The sequence below is a fragment of the Urocitellus parryii genome, chromosome 14 (assembly GCF_045843805.1).
Source record: "Urocitellus parryii isolate mUroPar1 chromosome 14, mUroPar1.hap1, whole genome shotgun sequence".
Taxonomy (NCBI): Eukaryota; Metazoa; Chordata; class Mammalia; order Rodentia; family Sciuridae; genus Urocitellus; species Urocitellus parryii.
The window spans coordinates 29,680,701-29,696,236 of NC_135544.1; the positions used below are offsets into that span (position 1 = coordinate 29,680,701).

Consider the following 15,536-nt stretch of genomic DNA (forward strand, 5'->3'; position numbering starts at 1 on the left):
GCAGGACAATTGCAAGTTCAAAGCCAGCCTCAGCAACTCAGAGAGACCCTGTCTCAGAATAAAAAATAAAAACGGCTGGGGATGTAGCTGAGTGGTAAAATGCTCCCATTCAATTCCCAGTAACAACAACAACAACAACAACAAAAAAGATGGCAGTGTTCCATTTGAGTCTTGCACTTTATTACTCCAATCAATTCAATGCACATGATTTACAAAAAGCTGATATTTTACTGTCTCACATGGAGAACTTGTAACTTTTGGAGAATGAAAGGTGTATACAAGTTGCTCATAATTCAGTTTGGTACTAAGGTATTTCAGAGGAAAAAAGCTAACAGTTAAAATATTTCATCAAAAAATAACTAATGCAAAGTAAATACACCAAAGGAAAACATATAAGAGTTATGTTGAAAAGTCTGCTCTTCTGTTTCATTTTCTAGAATGTCAAATTTGTATAAATATATAACTTATACAAAATTGGACAAATAAAAAAACTGGACAAAATTGGCAAAGTCAATAATCAAGATGGGTAGGATATCAAAATATCCAAACATATAGAGGCAAAATTATTGGTAATATAATTTAAAAACTTACATAACTTTCAGGAGATGACTTTTGTATACTTACAACAACAAACCTGAGAGTGATAAGGTATCAATTTACCAACATCCAACCCCTCAAAAATAAAAATAAATAAATAAATGAATACAACAAAGTTGAGCAATAAAATAAGTTTAATATATATATTTAATAACAAGATTTAACACACAAACATATCCTGTGAAAAGAACTCCTATTTTTTTTTCAAGTTTCTGGGGAACATAAAAACTTGATCTCTCTTAGGCAATAATATAATATCAATAAACTTGGAAAAAACACATACAGTAGGCTCTCCAAATCCATGGGTTCTTCATCTACAGACTTAACCAAAAACAGATTGAAATACTCACAAAAAAAAAAAAAACTGTGTCCCTTACTGAATATGTGTCCTGTCCTTATTCCCTAAACAATATAGTATAGCAACTACTTATACAGCTTACATTGTATTAGGTATTGTAAGTAATCTAGAGATGCCTTAAAGTCTAGGGGAGAATGTGTGGAGCTTATATGCAAGTATTATGCCATTTGATTTAAAGGACTTGAGCAAAAGCAGATTTTAGTCTCCACAGGAATCCTGCGACCAAACTCCTCAGTATACAGAAGAATGACTACAAATGTATTGATATTTTGAAACTTCTCTAATAGCAGTTCAAGTTTTACACTGCCACCCCCCTAATTTTTGTCTTTGCCTCATGGTTATGAAATAGAGTCAACACTGGCTACTATAAAATATGAGAGACCAATAACAACATTGTTTTTTGTTTATTTTGTTTGTTTTTTGAGAACTCACAATTTCTAGAGGGGAAAGGGAGAGAGAAAGTAGTCTAGGATAGTGACCAGGTCAAAGAGGAAATCAAAATACTAATGACATACTATCTAAATGAAAACAGTGAGGAAACCATAAATCAAAGCTTATGGACGAGATCAAAGCTGTACTCAAAAGCATTTTCATAATTTTGAAGACTTTACATTTTACATTTATATTATACATATATACTGTATAAATCATGCAGCCTGACATATTTTTTCACAGAACCTATATATTATGCTGTTAATTTGGGGGAAAAAATTCTCTAGCATCATAACCAAGAGTAGAATTGAAAAGAACTGAAATACACTTTACCATACATAATTAATTTTTTCTAATTTAGGAAAATTCAAGATAATATTTTTACATCTAATACTTTTAGTGTAAACTTTTATGTAGAAAACAAACAGACTTAACTAGGAGAAGCAATGCCTTAAAATTAGATTAAGAAAAATAATGTTGATAATTTGCTTACTCATACACTCTGAAGACCTAAATGCCATTTAATTCCGGATCGTCAAAAAAGAAAACTAAAGAACAATGAAGAATGGCATGATTAAATTTCCTTCCAGCACTATTTCCCATTTTTATCGTTAAAACAATTTACTCAATATCCTTCACAGTGTCTTATTTTCTAAAATAAAGTACTTCTCAGTTGGTTGCAAAATATTTCTTATCATGAGTTACTTCCAAGGCTCCAGTTTGGCAACACTTTGAATACCCATCTGGCATTGCCATTATCCTGCAGTCACCTGCTGATGGTGCATTTTAAAACTCTTTCTATCAAGAACTGGGCTTGCAAGTCACCCCAAAAGTTTGTGTCACTTTCTACAGATGCTCCAAGCAGTACCACTTGTCTGACTTAAAGTATCGAGACCAGCATTATCTTTAGTACTTTGCTTAATTTATTTGCTCAGATATTTGCATGTTTTAATCAAGTTTTATAAATCATAAGTCTTTAATTTTTAACTTTCAGAAGAAATTACAGTACCATATCTTTATATATATAAATATGTGTGTGTGTGTGTGTATATGTATATATATATATATATATATATATATATATATATTTCCAATGCTAATGAACAAAGTCAAACTCTGCCAGCAAAAATGGCTTGCAGTCTCAAAAGGGTTAACAGCAGAAACTCAGGAGTCAGATTACTGGGATGAAATTTGAATTTACTTGCTCATTCAGGGCTACTCCCTGAATCTCAGCCCCTCTTCTATGAAATGGACACAATATTAGCACTACTTCTCTAGGGATTAAGTGAGGATGTATATAAAGTGGTAGAATAATCCCTGATCCACAGTAAACATTAATAATTGCTAATTCTTCCTCTTCTCCTGTTCCTCCATCCCTCCCAACTCTGAAGAATAGCAAGTATTAATGAAAAGAAGAAGCATATGTATGCAGACTATCTTCTAGAATGTTCTTTTTCAATATAAAATGAAATATTGACAATAAAGGCAAATTTAAAAAAAAAAAAAGACACTAGAATAACCAACATTATCTGAATGCAGAGGTGGTTTCTGAACCACTGCTTTTGTTTTTCTACATTAGCGCTTCATGGTCTACTAATCATTAAACACTTTCCTTGAACAAGCTTTTTTTTTAACAAATTAATAACCAGGCTTTGATGAAAGGAAAGTGATCAACCTAGATAAATCATGCCAGTCACAAAGTCTCCCATAATAAGAAAAAAGGAATTACTCATGTTTTCAATGGTTCTGTATTAACTCCAAAGTCAGTAGTCTCTCCAAGGCTTTCCAAGCTTATCAGGAACAAAACGGAAGGAACAGGGGAGAAATGATGAGTTATCAGAACCTAGAGGGTAACAGGTCATTATCTCAAAAGGAGAAAGACCAGAGAACCCGGATGAATATGGGCAACTTAATTAGAGTCCAGGACAATGCAGGTGCAACGGATGAGATGAACAATGGGGACGTCTTTCGAAAAGGATGGTAGATCTGAGTCATCCTCACACTCCTAAAGGGGTCCAGAATTGTCTAGTTTATTGGCCAGACAACACAGATTTGGGGGAAAAAATCCAAGGTGAACGGTCCCGAATAAACATTTCTTATATTTGTCATATTTGCAGCTTCAGCATCTGCAGATTCAACCAACCACAAATTACAATATTCAGGAAAAAAAAAAAGCATCTCTGATAAACATGCACAGACTTTGTTCTTATCATTTTCCCCTAAATAATACAGTATAACTACCATTTACACAGCATTTAAACCTTATTAGGTATAAAGGTATATAGGTCATCTAGAGATTATTTAAAGTATACTGGAGAGTGCACGTAGGTTATATACAAAAGCTACACCATCCTCAGGGACTTGAACATCTGAGGGTTTTGGTATCCAAGAAGGGTTCTGGAACCCATCTCACCAGGATATCAAGAGATGACCATGTTAGATTTCTTAATCCTCCTCCTGCCTTGGCAAGATCAGCTAAGAGAATGCAGGGGGGTTCAGCCTCCAAACCCCAGTAGATAAAATTTCCAATGAAGGGATCCAACTCATGGCAAGATTCTTTCCAACCTAAAGTCATCCAGCAACCTCGTCTAAACCACACAGTTCCAACTCTGACAGGAGATCCTGCTTTCTTCTCTCTTCCCTTCCGTACATTGTTCAGCTCCCCACCTGGACATGTGCTCTTTCCCACACTCCCACCTTCCCCCATGACACACCCTGTGTATCTCCAAAAGCATCATAGGGAACCTCACCTGTCTATCCCTCATCCCCAAGCTCAGTCTCTTCCGGTTCAATCCTCCCTCCAAAGGCTATCAAGCAAGTGGGAAGTGTAAGAAATCAAGCTGAAAACAGGTGCCACCTTCACGAAGGTGTCAAAGCCAAATTACCAAGAAGGAAGAAAAGGAGAATTGGTGGCAGGAGTGGAATGGCAGCAAACACTGACAGCTGGTGCAGGCAGACTGGCAGCTTTGTCTGGCTTAGAAAATCTGCAGGTCCATCCCAAAAGGAGAAAAACCTCTTAAAGGGGTAACAGCTCAAGATTTGGGGGTTTCTGTACATAAATAAAATTTTGTTCTGAAAATGGTATCAGTGCTTGTGTCCCCTCCACAACTCTCGAAGTTCTCCCCTCTTTTTCAGCATGAAGGTGTCAGGCCATCTTGGACCTAGAAGGCCACCTCCTGGTATGAGTGGTTGAGGTGGTAGCAATAGGGAAAGCCTGGAATCTCCGAAAATGACTTTCCCTGGAGGAACATGTTCTGGGTCTCACTATCCTGGAAATGGACACATTAAAAAGGCCTTTTGTTAATAAAAAAAAAAGGGAAAAAAAGTTTGGTGAGGGTGCATAAAACTTCACTTGGAAGTAGAAAGACAGATATGTAATCCTAACATTTTGTTGCAAAAGCTTCAAAGGAAAAATCATCCAAACCCTGCGTAGGGGGACAGTGCAGGAAGGATCAGGGAAGCTGTCTGAACCAGCACTGAACAAGAGGTGAAGAGAGGGACCAAAAACACTGTGAGAGCAGAAGTTCCTGAGGAAGAACCAAAAGAGAGGACTGTTAGATTCAGTGCCTATCCTTTGATCCAGCATCTCTCAGCATCCCTGGGTCCACCATGAAGACAGGAGACTGCAGCAATCTCAGGTGGAAAGAAGATGGAATCCCACTAGACTGGATTCTCCCTCTTAAAGACACTGGTAAATCTTTAGGGGGTTCCAAAGACACTAGAGAAGAAGGTTATTTTGGACTTACTACTAGTCACTGGCATACCCTGAAAATAATCTACAAGGTATGGTGTGCTCTGCAAAGGATCACTTTACATCCTGACTACAGAGACAAGCACTTAAGAAAATTATATTCTAGGGCTTTCACACTAAATTGAGAAAATAGATTTTATTGTATTTGTTTAGGTCTTAAGAGTAAATTCTCACCGGACACAGTGATGCACTCCTAGTGGCTGAGGAGGCTGAGGCAAGAAGATTGCAAGTTCAAAGCCAGTCTCAGAAATTTAACAAGGCCTTCAGCAACTAGAGAAATTTGGATACCCCATCTCAAAATAAAAAGGGCTGAGGATGTGGTTTAGTGGCTAAGTACCCCCTGGGTGCAAAAAAAAAAAAAAACAAGAGTAAATTCTCCAACACAGAGGTATTCATTCATATTATTAATATCATAAGAATATCTGAAGACCTGCTTATGTGGGCTTTCTCACCCCCTAGGGGGTTATATCCTCATGGTCAACCCAAAGGATTGGATGAGTCTTCTTTACCTCTTTATCTAAGTCTTTTATCAAAGTCTTCAAAGAGGTAACTCTAGTTCTGGCTCTTAACAGTATCCACTTCTGACAGTGTTGAGATCAGCTTACATCAAGATACAAAAAGCTATATAAAACAAATCTTCTAATAACAGTATGACCTAAATATTATGGTTTGGATATGAGATTTCCCCCCAGAGTTCCTGTGTTAATGCAGGAATGTTCAGACGTGAAACGATTCTGTCCTAGTCGAAATGGACTGGGTATTAACTGTAGGCAGGTGGGGTGTGGCTAGAGGAGGTGGATCACTGGGGACATTCCTTGGAAGGAAATGTCCCTTCCTTGTGGCCCCTTCCCCCTTCCCTCTCTCTGCTTCCTGGCTGCCATGAGATGAGCAGCACCCCTCCACCACACCCTCCCGCCATGATGTCCTTCCTCACCTTGGGCCCAGAGCAGTGGAATGGACCCATCTTGGACTGAACCTCTGGAACAGTAAATCAAAATAAACTCTCCTTCCTCTAAGTTTTCTTGCCAGATATTTTGGTCACAGTGATGCAAAGCTGAATGATACATCAAGTTTATCAAAAGCTCTCGGCATAAGACCTTCTTAAAGATATATTTATTATTATGGTATTATATATCAATAGATTAGATCTACAGCTAACTCCTTATCAATATTCCTATTTAATCTTAATTAAGATAAATTAAAAACCAGATAATTCGTTCCCCATATTAATAAGTGTCTGCAATTATATCAGGCCTACACCTCTATTATAAGGCTTAAAATTTGTTTCACAAATATAAACACAAAGTATGATACCAGTATAGTCTCCAAACTTCCAGTAACTATGCTAACACCACTGCATACACTGAAAATTCTGTTTTTGTTTTAGTTTTTAGAAACGGAGACTTATTGTGTTGCTCAGGCTGGCCCCACACTCTTGGGCTCAAGCATCCTCCTGCCTCAGCCTCCCCAGTATGGCAAAACTGACATGTGCCACCGTGCTGGGCTGAAATTTCTGGTTTTAAGTTGTTTAAATCATCCCTATGTGAGATATTATAAGTAGACTGAAGATGTTTAAAATTACTAGAAGCAAAAAGTTTATATATAACAAACCTCCCTGCCCTTTTGTTTTCTTTTTTATCTTTTGCTTCAAAATATATGATCATCTCCTGAACAGACGCACCTTTCACTCTTGCATAATATGCACAGATAGACACCCTTTCTGTTCTATGCACTCTTTTAAAGAATTCAGTAACAACTGGCAAGTTTACCTTTCAATGCCATTTCTTTTCCAAATTCCAAGGCAGCCTGCAAAGAAGCAAACATGTGCTCCAGATCATAAATAAGCTATTTGTAATGAAATTTATAAATCTTTGCAAAACCTCTCAGTTATGGTTAGGCAAGGCCTAGATCTCACAAGTTCATTCCAAATGCTTTACTATAATGACATTGACACACCTTTGCTTAAAATATCTGTGAGCCAGACTGAGGTAATTCATAAAAAAAATATATGACTACCTAGAAGTTAATACAACTTTAAATACATCATTGTTCACTGTTTAGACTTAATCCTAAGATTTTAATATGAGAGGTAAACTTCTTTAAGAATGAAGTCCACATCAATCTTTTCTGGATTTTCTATAGACCCCCAAACCAACACTCTGTATTTATTGGATGCTCACATCTTTTCATCACAGAATAAATGCCCACAAGTCCTCTCCAGACCTGACCTTGGCCAGGCCCTATGACTTTCTTTTCTGTTCTTCCAACACATCAAGATGGCTTCCATCTGCTCCTCCATCATTGCTGGCTGATGCATGCCCCATCATTCAAGTTCCCTCAAATAAGGTTGCACAGAGTAACTATTCAAAACACTGTTCTTGTATGTATCTGCCTGGGTACAGTGTCTTTCTCTATCATTTACTAATTAAATGTCCTTAGAGAAATACTTATTGTCTTAGTCTATTTTCTACTGCTATAACAGAATACCTGAGACTGTGACACTTACAAAGAAAATAATTTTATTTGTCCAATGCTTTTGGAGGTTGGGAAGTCCAAGAGCTTTAGCTACAATGTCTTCCAAGAGTATCATAACATGGTGAAAAGCTGAAAGGGTAAATGGGTGCAATATACTGTAAGCAGCTGCATTTTATAACAGCACACTCTCCAGGTAATTACTACAAAAATTAATTCAGTCCTTTGAGAAAGGCATGATTCTCCACTTAACAATCTAACCTCTTAAAAGATCTCACCTTATAAAACCACCACAATGGCAAATTACATCATGGGTTCCTGAGAGGACAAAGCATATCTAACTACAGCACTTATCTTTCTGTTGTTCAATGTCCCATTTTCAAAATAGGTAATATAATGATACCTAAAGAGTATTTGAAAGATTAGCTAATAAAAATAAAGCACCTAAAATAGTAAATAATCAATATTTATTTTACATTTATATATAAATCAGTATTATTTTATATTTATATTTATTATTATGTCATTACTCTCTATCATATAACGTTTCTCTAATTTTAAAATGTAAGTTTATATATAATAAAATGTAAGTTTATATATAATAAAAATGCCTGCTTCGTTCTCCACTTCTGTGCCTAAAACAAATTCTATAAATTGGCAGGTGCTCCAATTGAATGAATGAATCAATCTTTATAACTTAAAAAGCTTCAAAACAATTGTTGAGTAGCTCAAACTATTAGTCTAGAAATATTATTCAATTTTAAATTGACCTAAACAAGCATTTTAACTAGAATTCATTGAGTATACAAACGTTTTTTGGAGTATACAGTTGGTTTTTTTTTAAACAATTCTGCTTTGAAATTTGATTTCTTAGAGAAACCACTTCAAGAGGACAACTCTTAGGGCTGGGACTGTGGCTCAGCGGTAGAGTACTCGTCTAGCAAATGTGAGGCACTGGGTTGAGCCTCAGTACTACATAAAGATAAACAAATAAAGGTATTGTCCATCTACAACTAAAAAATACATATTTTTTTTAAAAAAAGGAGAGCAACTTTCTGAGAAAACCAATAAAAAAATTTGAAATAGAATAAAATCCTGGTGCCCCTATGTTCTGAATAATTTTATAACATAAAGTTCTGATACACAGTCTAAAAAGAATATTCAAGTCTTAAATGTATATTTGGTCCTAATTATTTGAATATCTAAGGGTCAAATAGGAAAGTATAAAGAGCCACTGAAGACGACAGAGATGAGTCACCCATGTTCCCTGAGATGTGAAGTCAAGGGAACCCATCGGGACTGACAGGTGAAAAAATCCAGGAGCCCCAGGAGGGAAAGGAGCACGTGGATCCACACTAATGCCTGCGAGTTTATGGAGTTTATGGTTAAGGTCCTCATAAGAACCAGGTACAGCACTTATCATTTCTTCCCTTGACTGCTTCAATAGACTCTAGCTGATGCTCTTGTTTTTAAGTCCCTCCCAGTCCTATCCATTACCCCCACTTACCCCTCAAATCTCATATCACAGATCAAATACTGTCACCCTCCTCCTGCTTAAAAGCCCCCAGTGGCTTCTAAATCTTCATATCTTGCCACCTTTCTGGTGTCCTACACCACTCTCCCCTATGCACCCCACCCAGTTCCCAAACATGGCATGAACTCTCCACTCTGCATGATCTCCAACCCCCACCTGCACAAGGCCTTCGCCATCTCCTCCCTGGGAAACCTCCGCTGCCTGCTCACTAGGCACAAGTAACTAACTGCTCCTTGCTCCCTCATAAAGCAAAAGTCCTCAAACCACTTGACACACTCAGTTTTTCATGTCAGAATCCCCTCCCCCAAATTGCATGCCTTGTCAGTCTCAGAAAATGATAGAGACAAACACTAGTAAGTCGTTAATAAACATGTATGGGATTTAATTTAACATGCTGTACTCAAAATATATAGCACAATTTTTAAATGCTACTAATATCTTGTATACACATATGCAGACCTTTCAAAGGAGTCCTAGAAATCAAATGTCTGACCTTTTGTTCCATATGCCCAGAGTAGGTTATTTCTAACAATGGACATGAATATTACTATAGGTTATTTCCAAGTACTAGATCTGAATATAAAAAAAAAATCAAAACTACTTTCCCTTCAAGTTCCTTAATTCCCTGCTTTTTGTTAAACCGTGATTACTACCTTGTTTTCCAACCTTTGCCAAAATTTTACCATTGGTTAGAACCACAGACTTTTGGAATTACAGGCACCAAAATACTTGCATTTTTTCAACACAGATTTTTCAAGTTACAAAATAAAATACAAACTTGTGGATCTGCCTCAATTGTACTACAGAACAGCCAAGACAAGATGCCCAGGCAGACGGTTTCTCTGCTTCTCCTTGAGTAGCTTCTCCACTGCATGTTTTGTGAGAGCACAAACCCAGGAAAAGCAGAATTCAGAGAGGAGCAAGGTCATTCCTTTCTGTTCTTCAATGAGACAATCTAAGATAAGAGTTTTATTACAACGCTCCACAGTGGGGTTCAAGAGAACACCTAGAAAACAACCAATTTTATGAATAATCATTATCTACCATAAGAATAATAAAACTTGAACCAGCATTTGGCTACCAGTTTTTTCAAAGGACTACTGGTGATTGATGAGTTTTATTCAAGTTCAACCACTAGGAATAACAATGCCCTCTGCAGTGCTCATCAATGAGATACATTGGTTCTACAGGTGTTTCACATTCACAAAATAACTACCTAAAATCACAAAGTAGCATAAAACTATTTGATAATATATGTAATACAGACTAGAGGGTCAACTGAAAGGGATGCTGCAAGAAATGTATTACTAATAATAAAGTGTCAAAGACAGTGACTGGTTCCTGTTTTTGTATATAAATTTCAAAGATTCCAGGACATTCCTATGTTAACGTCAATCACTCCCACTGGACATTCCCCTGTGATTTTGCCTCCTCAACCTCTTCTTTTTGAGCATTTGAACTTGTCACCACTCGTATTGTGGCTCAGAAAAGAAAAAAAAAAAAAGCCTGCAAGTCAGTCATCAGTGGCTCTCAGACATTGGCATTACAAAGCCCAATAAAAGATCTGGCAAGAAGAAAAAATGAGGAAGCCAGCAACCGACACTAACGTTCCATTAGAGAATTTTTATAGCAGATAAAATCTTTCAAACAATTCAGCATTGTACCATCATTACTGAAGCAAAACTGGAATTCCATTAGAGATGTTGATCCCTCAAGGCACTTCAAAAGAAAGTTCTCACTTAGATATCAGCAGGTATCACCCCTGCTCTTTCATCTGATGCCTCCCTTTTAAGAGGAAGTCCCTTTGCTTTCTAGGATGAAACTAAGTTAAGGATTGAGTCAATACTACAATAGCCATAGCAAGCCCCATCAGAGGACAGTTAGCTTGAAATAGCTCCCTCAACCTCCCCAGATCAGATCAAGGTAACAGATCACTACAGCAATTTGGAACCTTTAAAAACTGCCAGAATATTTCTCTTTGGTTAATATGATAGATCATGAATCCCTATAGGCTTATAAATTCTGCTGAAATGGAAAAAAAATGAACACGCTAAAATATTTACAAATGCAATTATGTCATCATAATTGCATATTTGAGATTTCAGAAAGGTGGTGTGAGGATGGATGAAATAAGACTGTCAAGGCCACTGATACATTTGGAAGTTGGATAATGGGTCCTTGAAGGTTTCAATATACTGTTTTTATATTATACTACTTTTGTATATAATATTTGAACATTTTCAATATAAAAAGCAAAAAAAATAAGTACGAAGACAAGTCTCAAACTATTAAAATGCTGTAGGAAAATTTATACAGTGCAGAAATACGAATATATATATATATATATATATATATATATATATATATATATTCTTCCTAAAGTGTTAAAGTCCCACAAGTATAAGAGCATATCAAGTCTCAGAAGTATTAACCTCAGCCTCTTTACTAAGCAGCTTAATTACATGAAGGCAACTGAGGGTTCTGCTAAACTAAAAAAGAAAAGAAAAAGAAAAAAAGGAGGAGGTGGTGGTGGAGGAGAATTAAAGCATCTTTTGAAATGCAGCACAGGTTACAAAACCAACAAGATGCAAGCTGCTTTTTGTCTGTTCAAGGACAGCTTTGTAAAAATCTCTGCTATACAAAAATAGACAAAACACAACAAAATTGAAAATTCTATAAATTTGTCATGCGCATATAAGACACATTAGCAGGTAAAAGCTAATCCTTCAGAGGAAGGCATCATAGCAACCGTGGGTAACGAAAAAGGCGACTTTGCTTTTAGAGTTTGAACTTTTGACCTCTTCCCAAAATGTCACGAAGGAATTTTTAAACCCCTGAACTGTAAAGAATGCTTTCTTCCTTGAAATCGTTTCATAAAGCATTACTATTTACTATACTTTTTTTTTTTAAGCCACCGGGCCCAAGGTGCAAAACTAAAAAGCAAATTCTAAAAGCTATGCAAACCGGATTAAGAAAAAATGTTAAGTAGTGCAATAAAAAAAAACAGCAAGTCAAGGCAACATTGGAAATGCGGCGAGGAAAATCACCTCTCGGACTCCTTTCCCCTCTTAACATTTTTCTTTTTCTCTTTAGTCAACAAAAGAGATCGGACTTTTTTCACCGTCCTTTGTTGCCCCTTTCTTCCTTCAATCACACAAAATGACTTGGATAAAGTACTGGAGGCAAGACATTGAAAACGAAATCTACCGTTTTGTCTGAAATGCAGGTGCGTAAAAATTCAGCCAACACCTGAGCTACCTGACGCGTCCCCCGAGGTCGCCACCCTGGGAAAGGACGCCCGGGGGGCGGCGGCACACCTGAGCTGCCAGCAGTCGCTTTGGAGTGAGAGCCTCGCGGCTACCTGACGCTACCTGAATCTGCCCTCTTCACCTTCTCCAGCTCCGCACGCACCTCCGCGGCCCGCGCTGCGCAGACGAGGTAAGACTCACCGAGCCCGGAGCGGGCTACTGCTGAGCTCCCGCGCGCCACCGCGCCGCCTACCTGGACGCCCCAGGCACCGCCCCGCCGGGGTGCGCCGCCCGCGCCGCCTGGGAGGCTCCGTGGGCCGGACCGGGAGGCGTGGGGGAAAGGCACAGCTCCCTATTTTAGGTGCCAGGAAGTTCCCCCATCCCGAGCTTCCAGAGTGCCCACGGTCCCCTCCGTCCTCCGCCGAGGCGCCCGCATCCAGAGATGCCAGGGCATTCGTCACCTCCGCGGTGCCGGCAGCGGACCGACTCAGGGCAGCCTGGGGGTCCCGCGGACGAAATGGCCCCGAGCGGACGGGGCGCGCGGCGGCCTCACTCACCCAGGCAGCGGATGTGGAAGCCCGAGGGTGGCCGCAGCGCCCGGCGGGTCCAGCCCTCTCGCAGCGCTTCCAGATGCTCCTCCTTTCCCTGGATCAGCAGGACCTGCTCGTCGATCCAGCCCAGGAAGAAGGTCTCGGCCACCGCCGCCGTGACCTTCTTGTTCCAGAAGTGTTGCATGTTCTCGGCCTTGAAATCGGCGAAGATCTCGTAGCCGATGTGATGTCGGGCGAGCTGCCGGGGCTGGACCGGGGGCTCGGGCTGCGCTGCCCGGGGCCCCTCTCCAGCCGGCCCCTCGGCCGGGCCCAGGACGATGGCTAGAGAGTGAGGCGCGATCTGCAGAAACTTCTCCATCTTCGGAGGCATCCGCCCCACGGCCCCCCGCTCACCGCGGCCGCCGTCCCTCGCCCGTCCAGGGAACAGCCGCTCGGACGTAGCTGCACAGCAAGTGGGGAGCGTCAGTGTCCCCCGCCCCCAAACCGAGTCCAGCTGACCTCCCCCCGCGACCAGGCTGCTGTGGACGCCAACCCGGGCCGAGTCCCAGCCCGCAGGCGGTCGCAGCACGTCGCTGCGCAGGAAAGGGAAAGGGTGCGGAGCCCGTCCCCGCCCGAGGTCCCTCGCACGTTACCTGCAGCTCCGGGCCACCCTCCCGGCTCCGCTCATCTTCCTGCGGCTGCACCCTCGCCTCCCACGACACCGGGCGGCCCCAGCGGGGGGCGGAGACCGGGAGGAGGGTGCCCAGGGGGCGGGCAGTTTGCACAGAGCCCGGGAATCCCCTTGGCTGGACTCGGCCAGAGGAATCCCGAGAAGTCCGGTGTCTAAGGTGATCTTAGTGGCTTGGATGGCCAGAGAGGTGCGTTTAGGTCGTGGGGGGGGGGGGGGCTTAAGCGTACCGGGAGGCTGGGGGAGGGACTCGGCGACACTAGGAAGGCACCGATTCCGGAGCTTCGAGTGTCGCTCCTCCCCAAGCTCCACCCCCGCCCCCACCTCCCACCTCCCGCTGACTAGTTAATGTACCCTTGAAAGTGGCTTTTTTAAAAACTTAGTCAACCATCAGTACCTCCTCTCAAATTCCTGTGGAACTCTACTGTCGCATCTTCAGCAGGTACTGTGGGTCTACCCTAAAAGAAACCCAATGATTCCTAGTATTAGCTACACAGCTTACAGTTCATTAAGAGGTCATAGAAATTTACTAGAAAAGGAAGCGATTATACTTTTACGTTTTTAGGCTTGTTTCTATAAAAGGTTCTGGGTTTTCCTATTTTTTTTTAATCGAGAGAGACTTGAAGTCTTATCCAAAGAGGTGATTGACATAAGAAATGTAAGGGGTTAAAGCTCCATTTACCTGGAGCAGTGGTTGTCCAGCTTCAGTGTGCATCAGAATCACCTGAACTTTATTAAAACCGAGAATCTGGGTCCCATTTCTAGAGTCTCTGATTCAGTAGCGAATGAATCAGAATGGTTTTTTATTATACCTCCCCCCCCCCTAATAAATTTGTAGGTGGTGGTCCTAAACCTCGCTTTGGAAAACAATGAACCAGAAAAAAATGTTGTTCGACCTGTGGAGGTTGGAAGGAATAACCGAGCAGTTTGCCACTGGTCCTGTGATTTTCCTCTCATGAAATAGTCACTAACCTTAGGTTTGAAGGCCTAATTTTTAAAATTTTTAGTCTTGTGGAGTGTGACCTTGAACACAAAATTCAGTCTCCCCATCTATACAATGGAACTTAAGTCCTACTCAGTCCCTGTCACTGGGCTGGGGAAAGAATCAAGAAAGGAAAAGGATATGAAGTCACCTTAGATTACAAAATTTGCATCATTCCCAGGACATGTCACCAGTCACAGGTCTGCTCCTCAGACCTCATAAAGCTGAGTCCTGGGTATGGTGTGAGAAAGGCAGCTGCAGCTGAATCCTGCCCTCAGAATTTCCCAGGCACCCACGGTGGGATGAGACCTGTTATTTTCTTGCCCAGCTTTTAGTGTTTTAGCTCTAAGCCTCAATTTGGTGCTGTCAAAATGCTACATTCTTCACCTCCTTCCTCAGTGCCTAGTCCTCCAGAAAAGAAGTAATGGTGAATGGGAGAAGGAAAAATGTTACATTTGTGACTTGTTTATTTGTATTTACCTCTTTACTTTTTTAATTTTGATATAATTTCAGACAGATAAAAGTTGTAAGAATTGTACAAAGAATCACCCACATATCTTTACTCAGTGTCTTCAGTTGTTAACATTTTACCCTCTCTACACATACACAAATTCCTTTTCTAAGCTGTTCGTAACATCTCTCCAGTATAAACTCCTTTTACTCTTTGTAATGAACAAGTATCTTTTTGAGATATATAAATCTGCTTTGAGGTATATAAATACCATACTGTTACTCTCCAAATTTTTACCCATCAGCTATAGAGATTCTAACTTGGCTTGATTATTATAATGGTTGCTAAATTCTGGTATTATAATCCCATCATTCATTCTATATTTATTAGTTGCATTACATAGTAAGGATATGCTTTTCTTTCTTCTCTATTATTTATTTGTATTGATAGAGACTATGCATTCCTACTTTATTCAATAGGTTATAATTCTTAA

At 40.1% G+C, this 15,536-nt stretch overlaps 1 protein-coding gene across 1 annotated transcript in view; it reads right to left on the bottom strand.

Annotated features, from left to right (window-relative positions):
* Positions 1 to 13,313, bottom strand: part of Stox2 (storkhead box 2) — a 217,225-nt gene extending 203,912 nt beyond the window's left edge. Inside the window, exon 1 of the mRNA XM_077792632.1 lies at positions 12,950 to 13,313. Within this exon, the coding sequence (XP_077648758.1) occupies positions 12,950 to 13,313 (364 nt within the window). The remainder of the gene's footprint in view (positions 1 to 12,949) is intronic.
* Between the last annotated feature and the right edge of the window lie 2,223 nt (positions 13,314 to 15,536).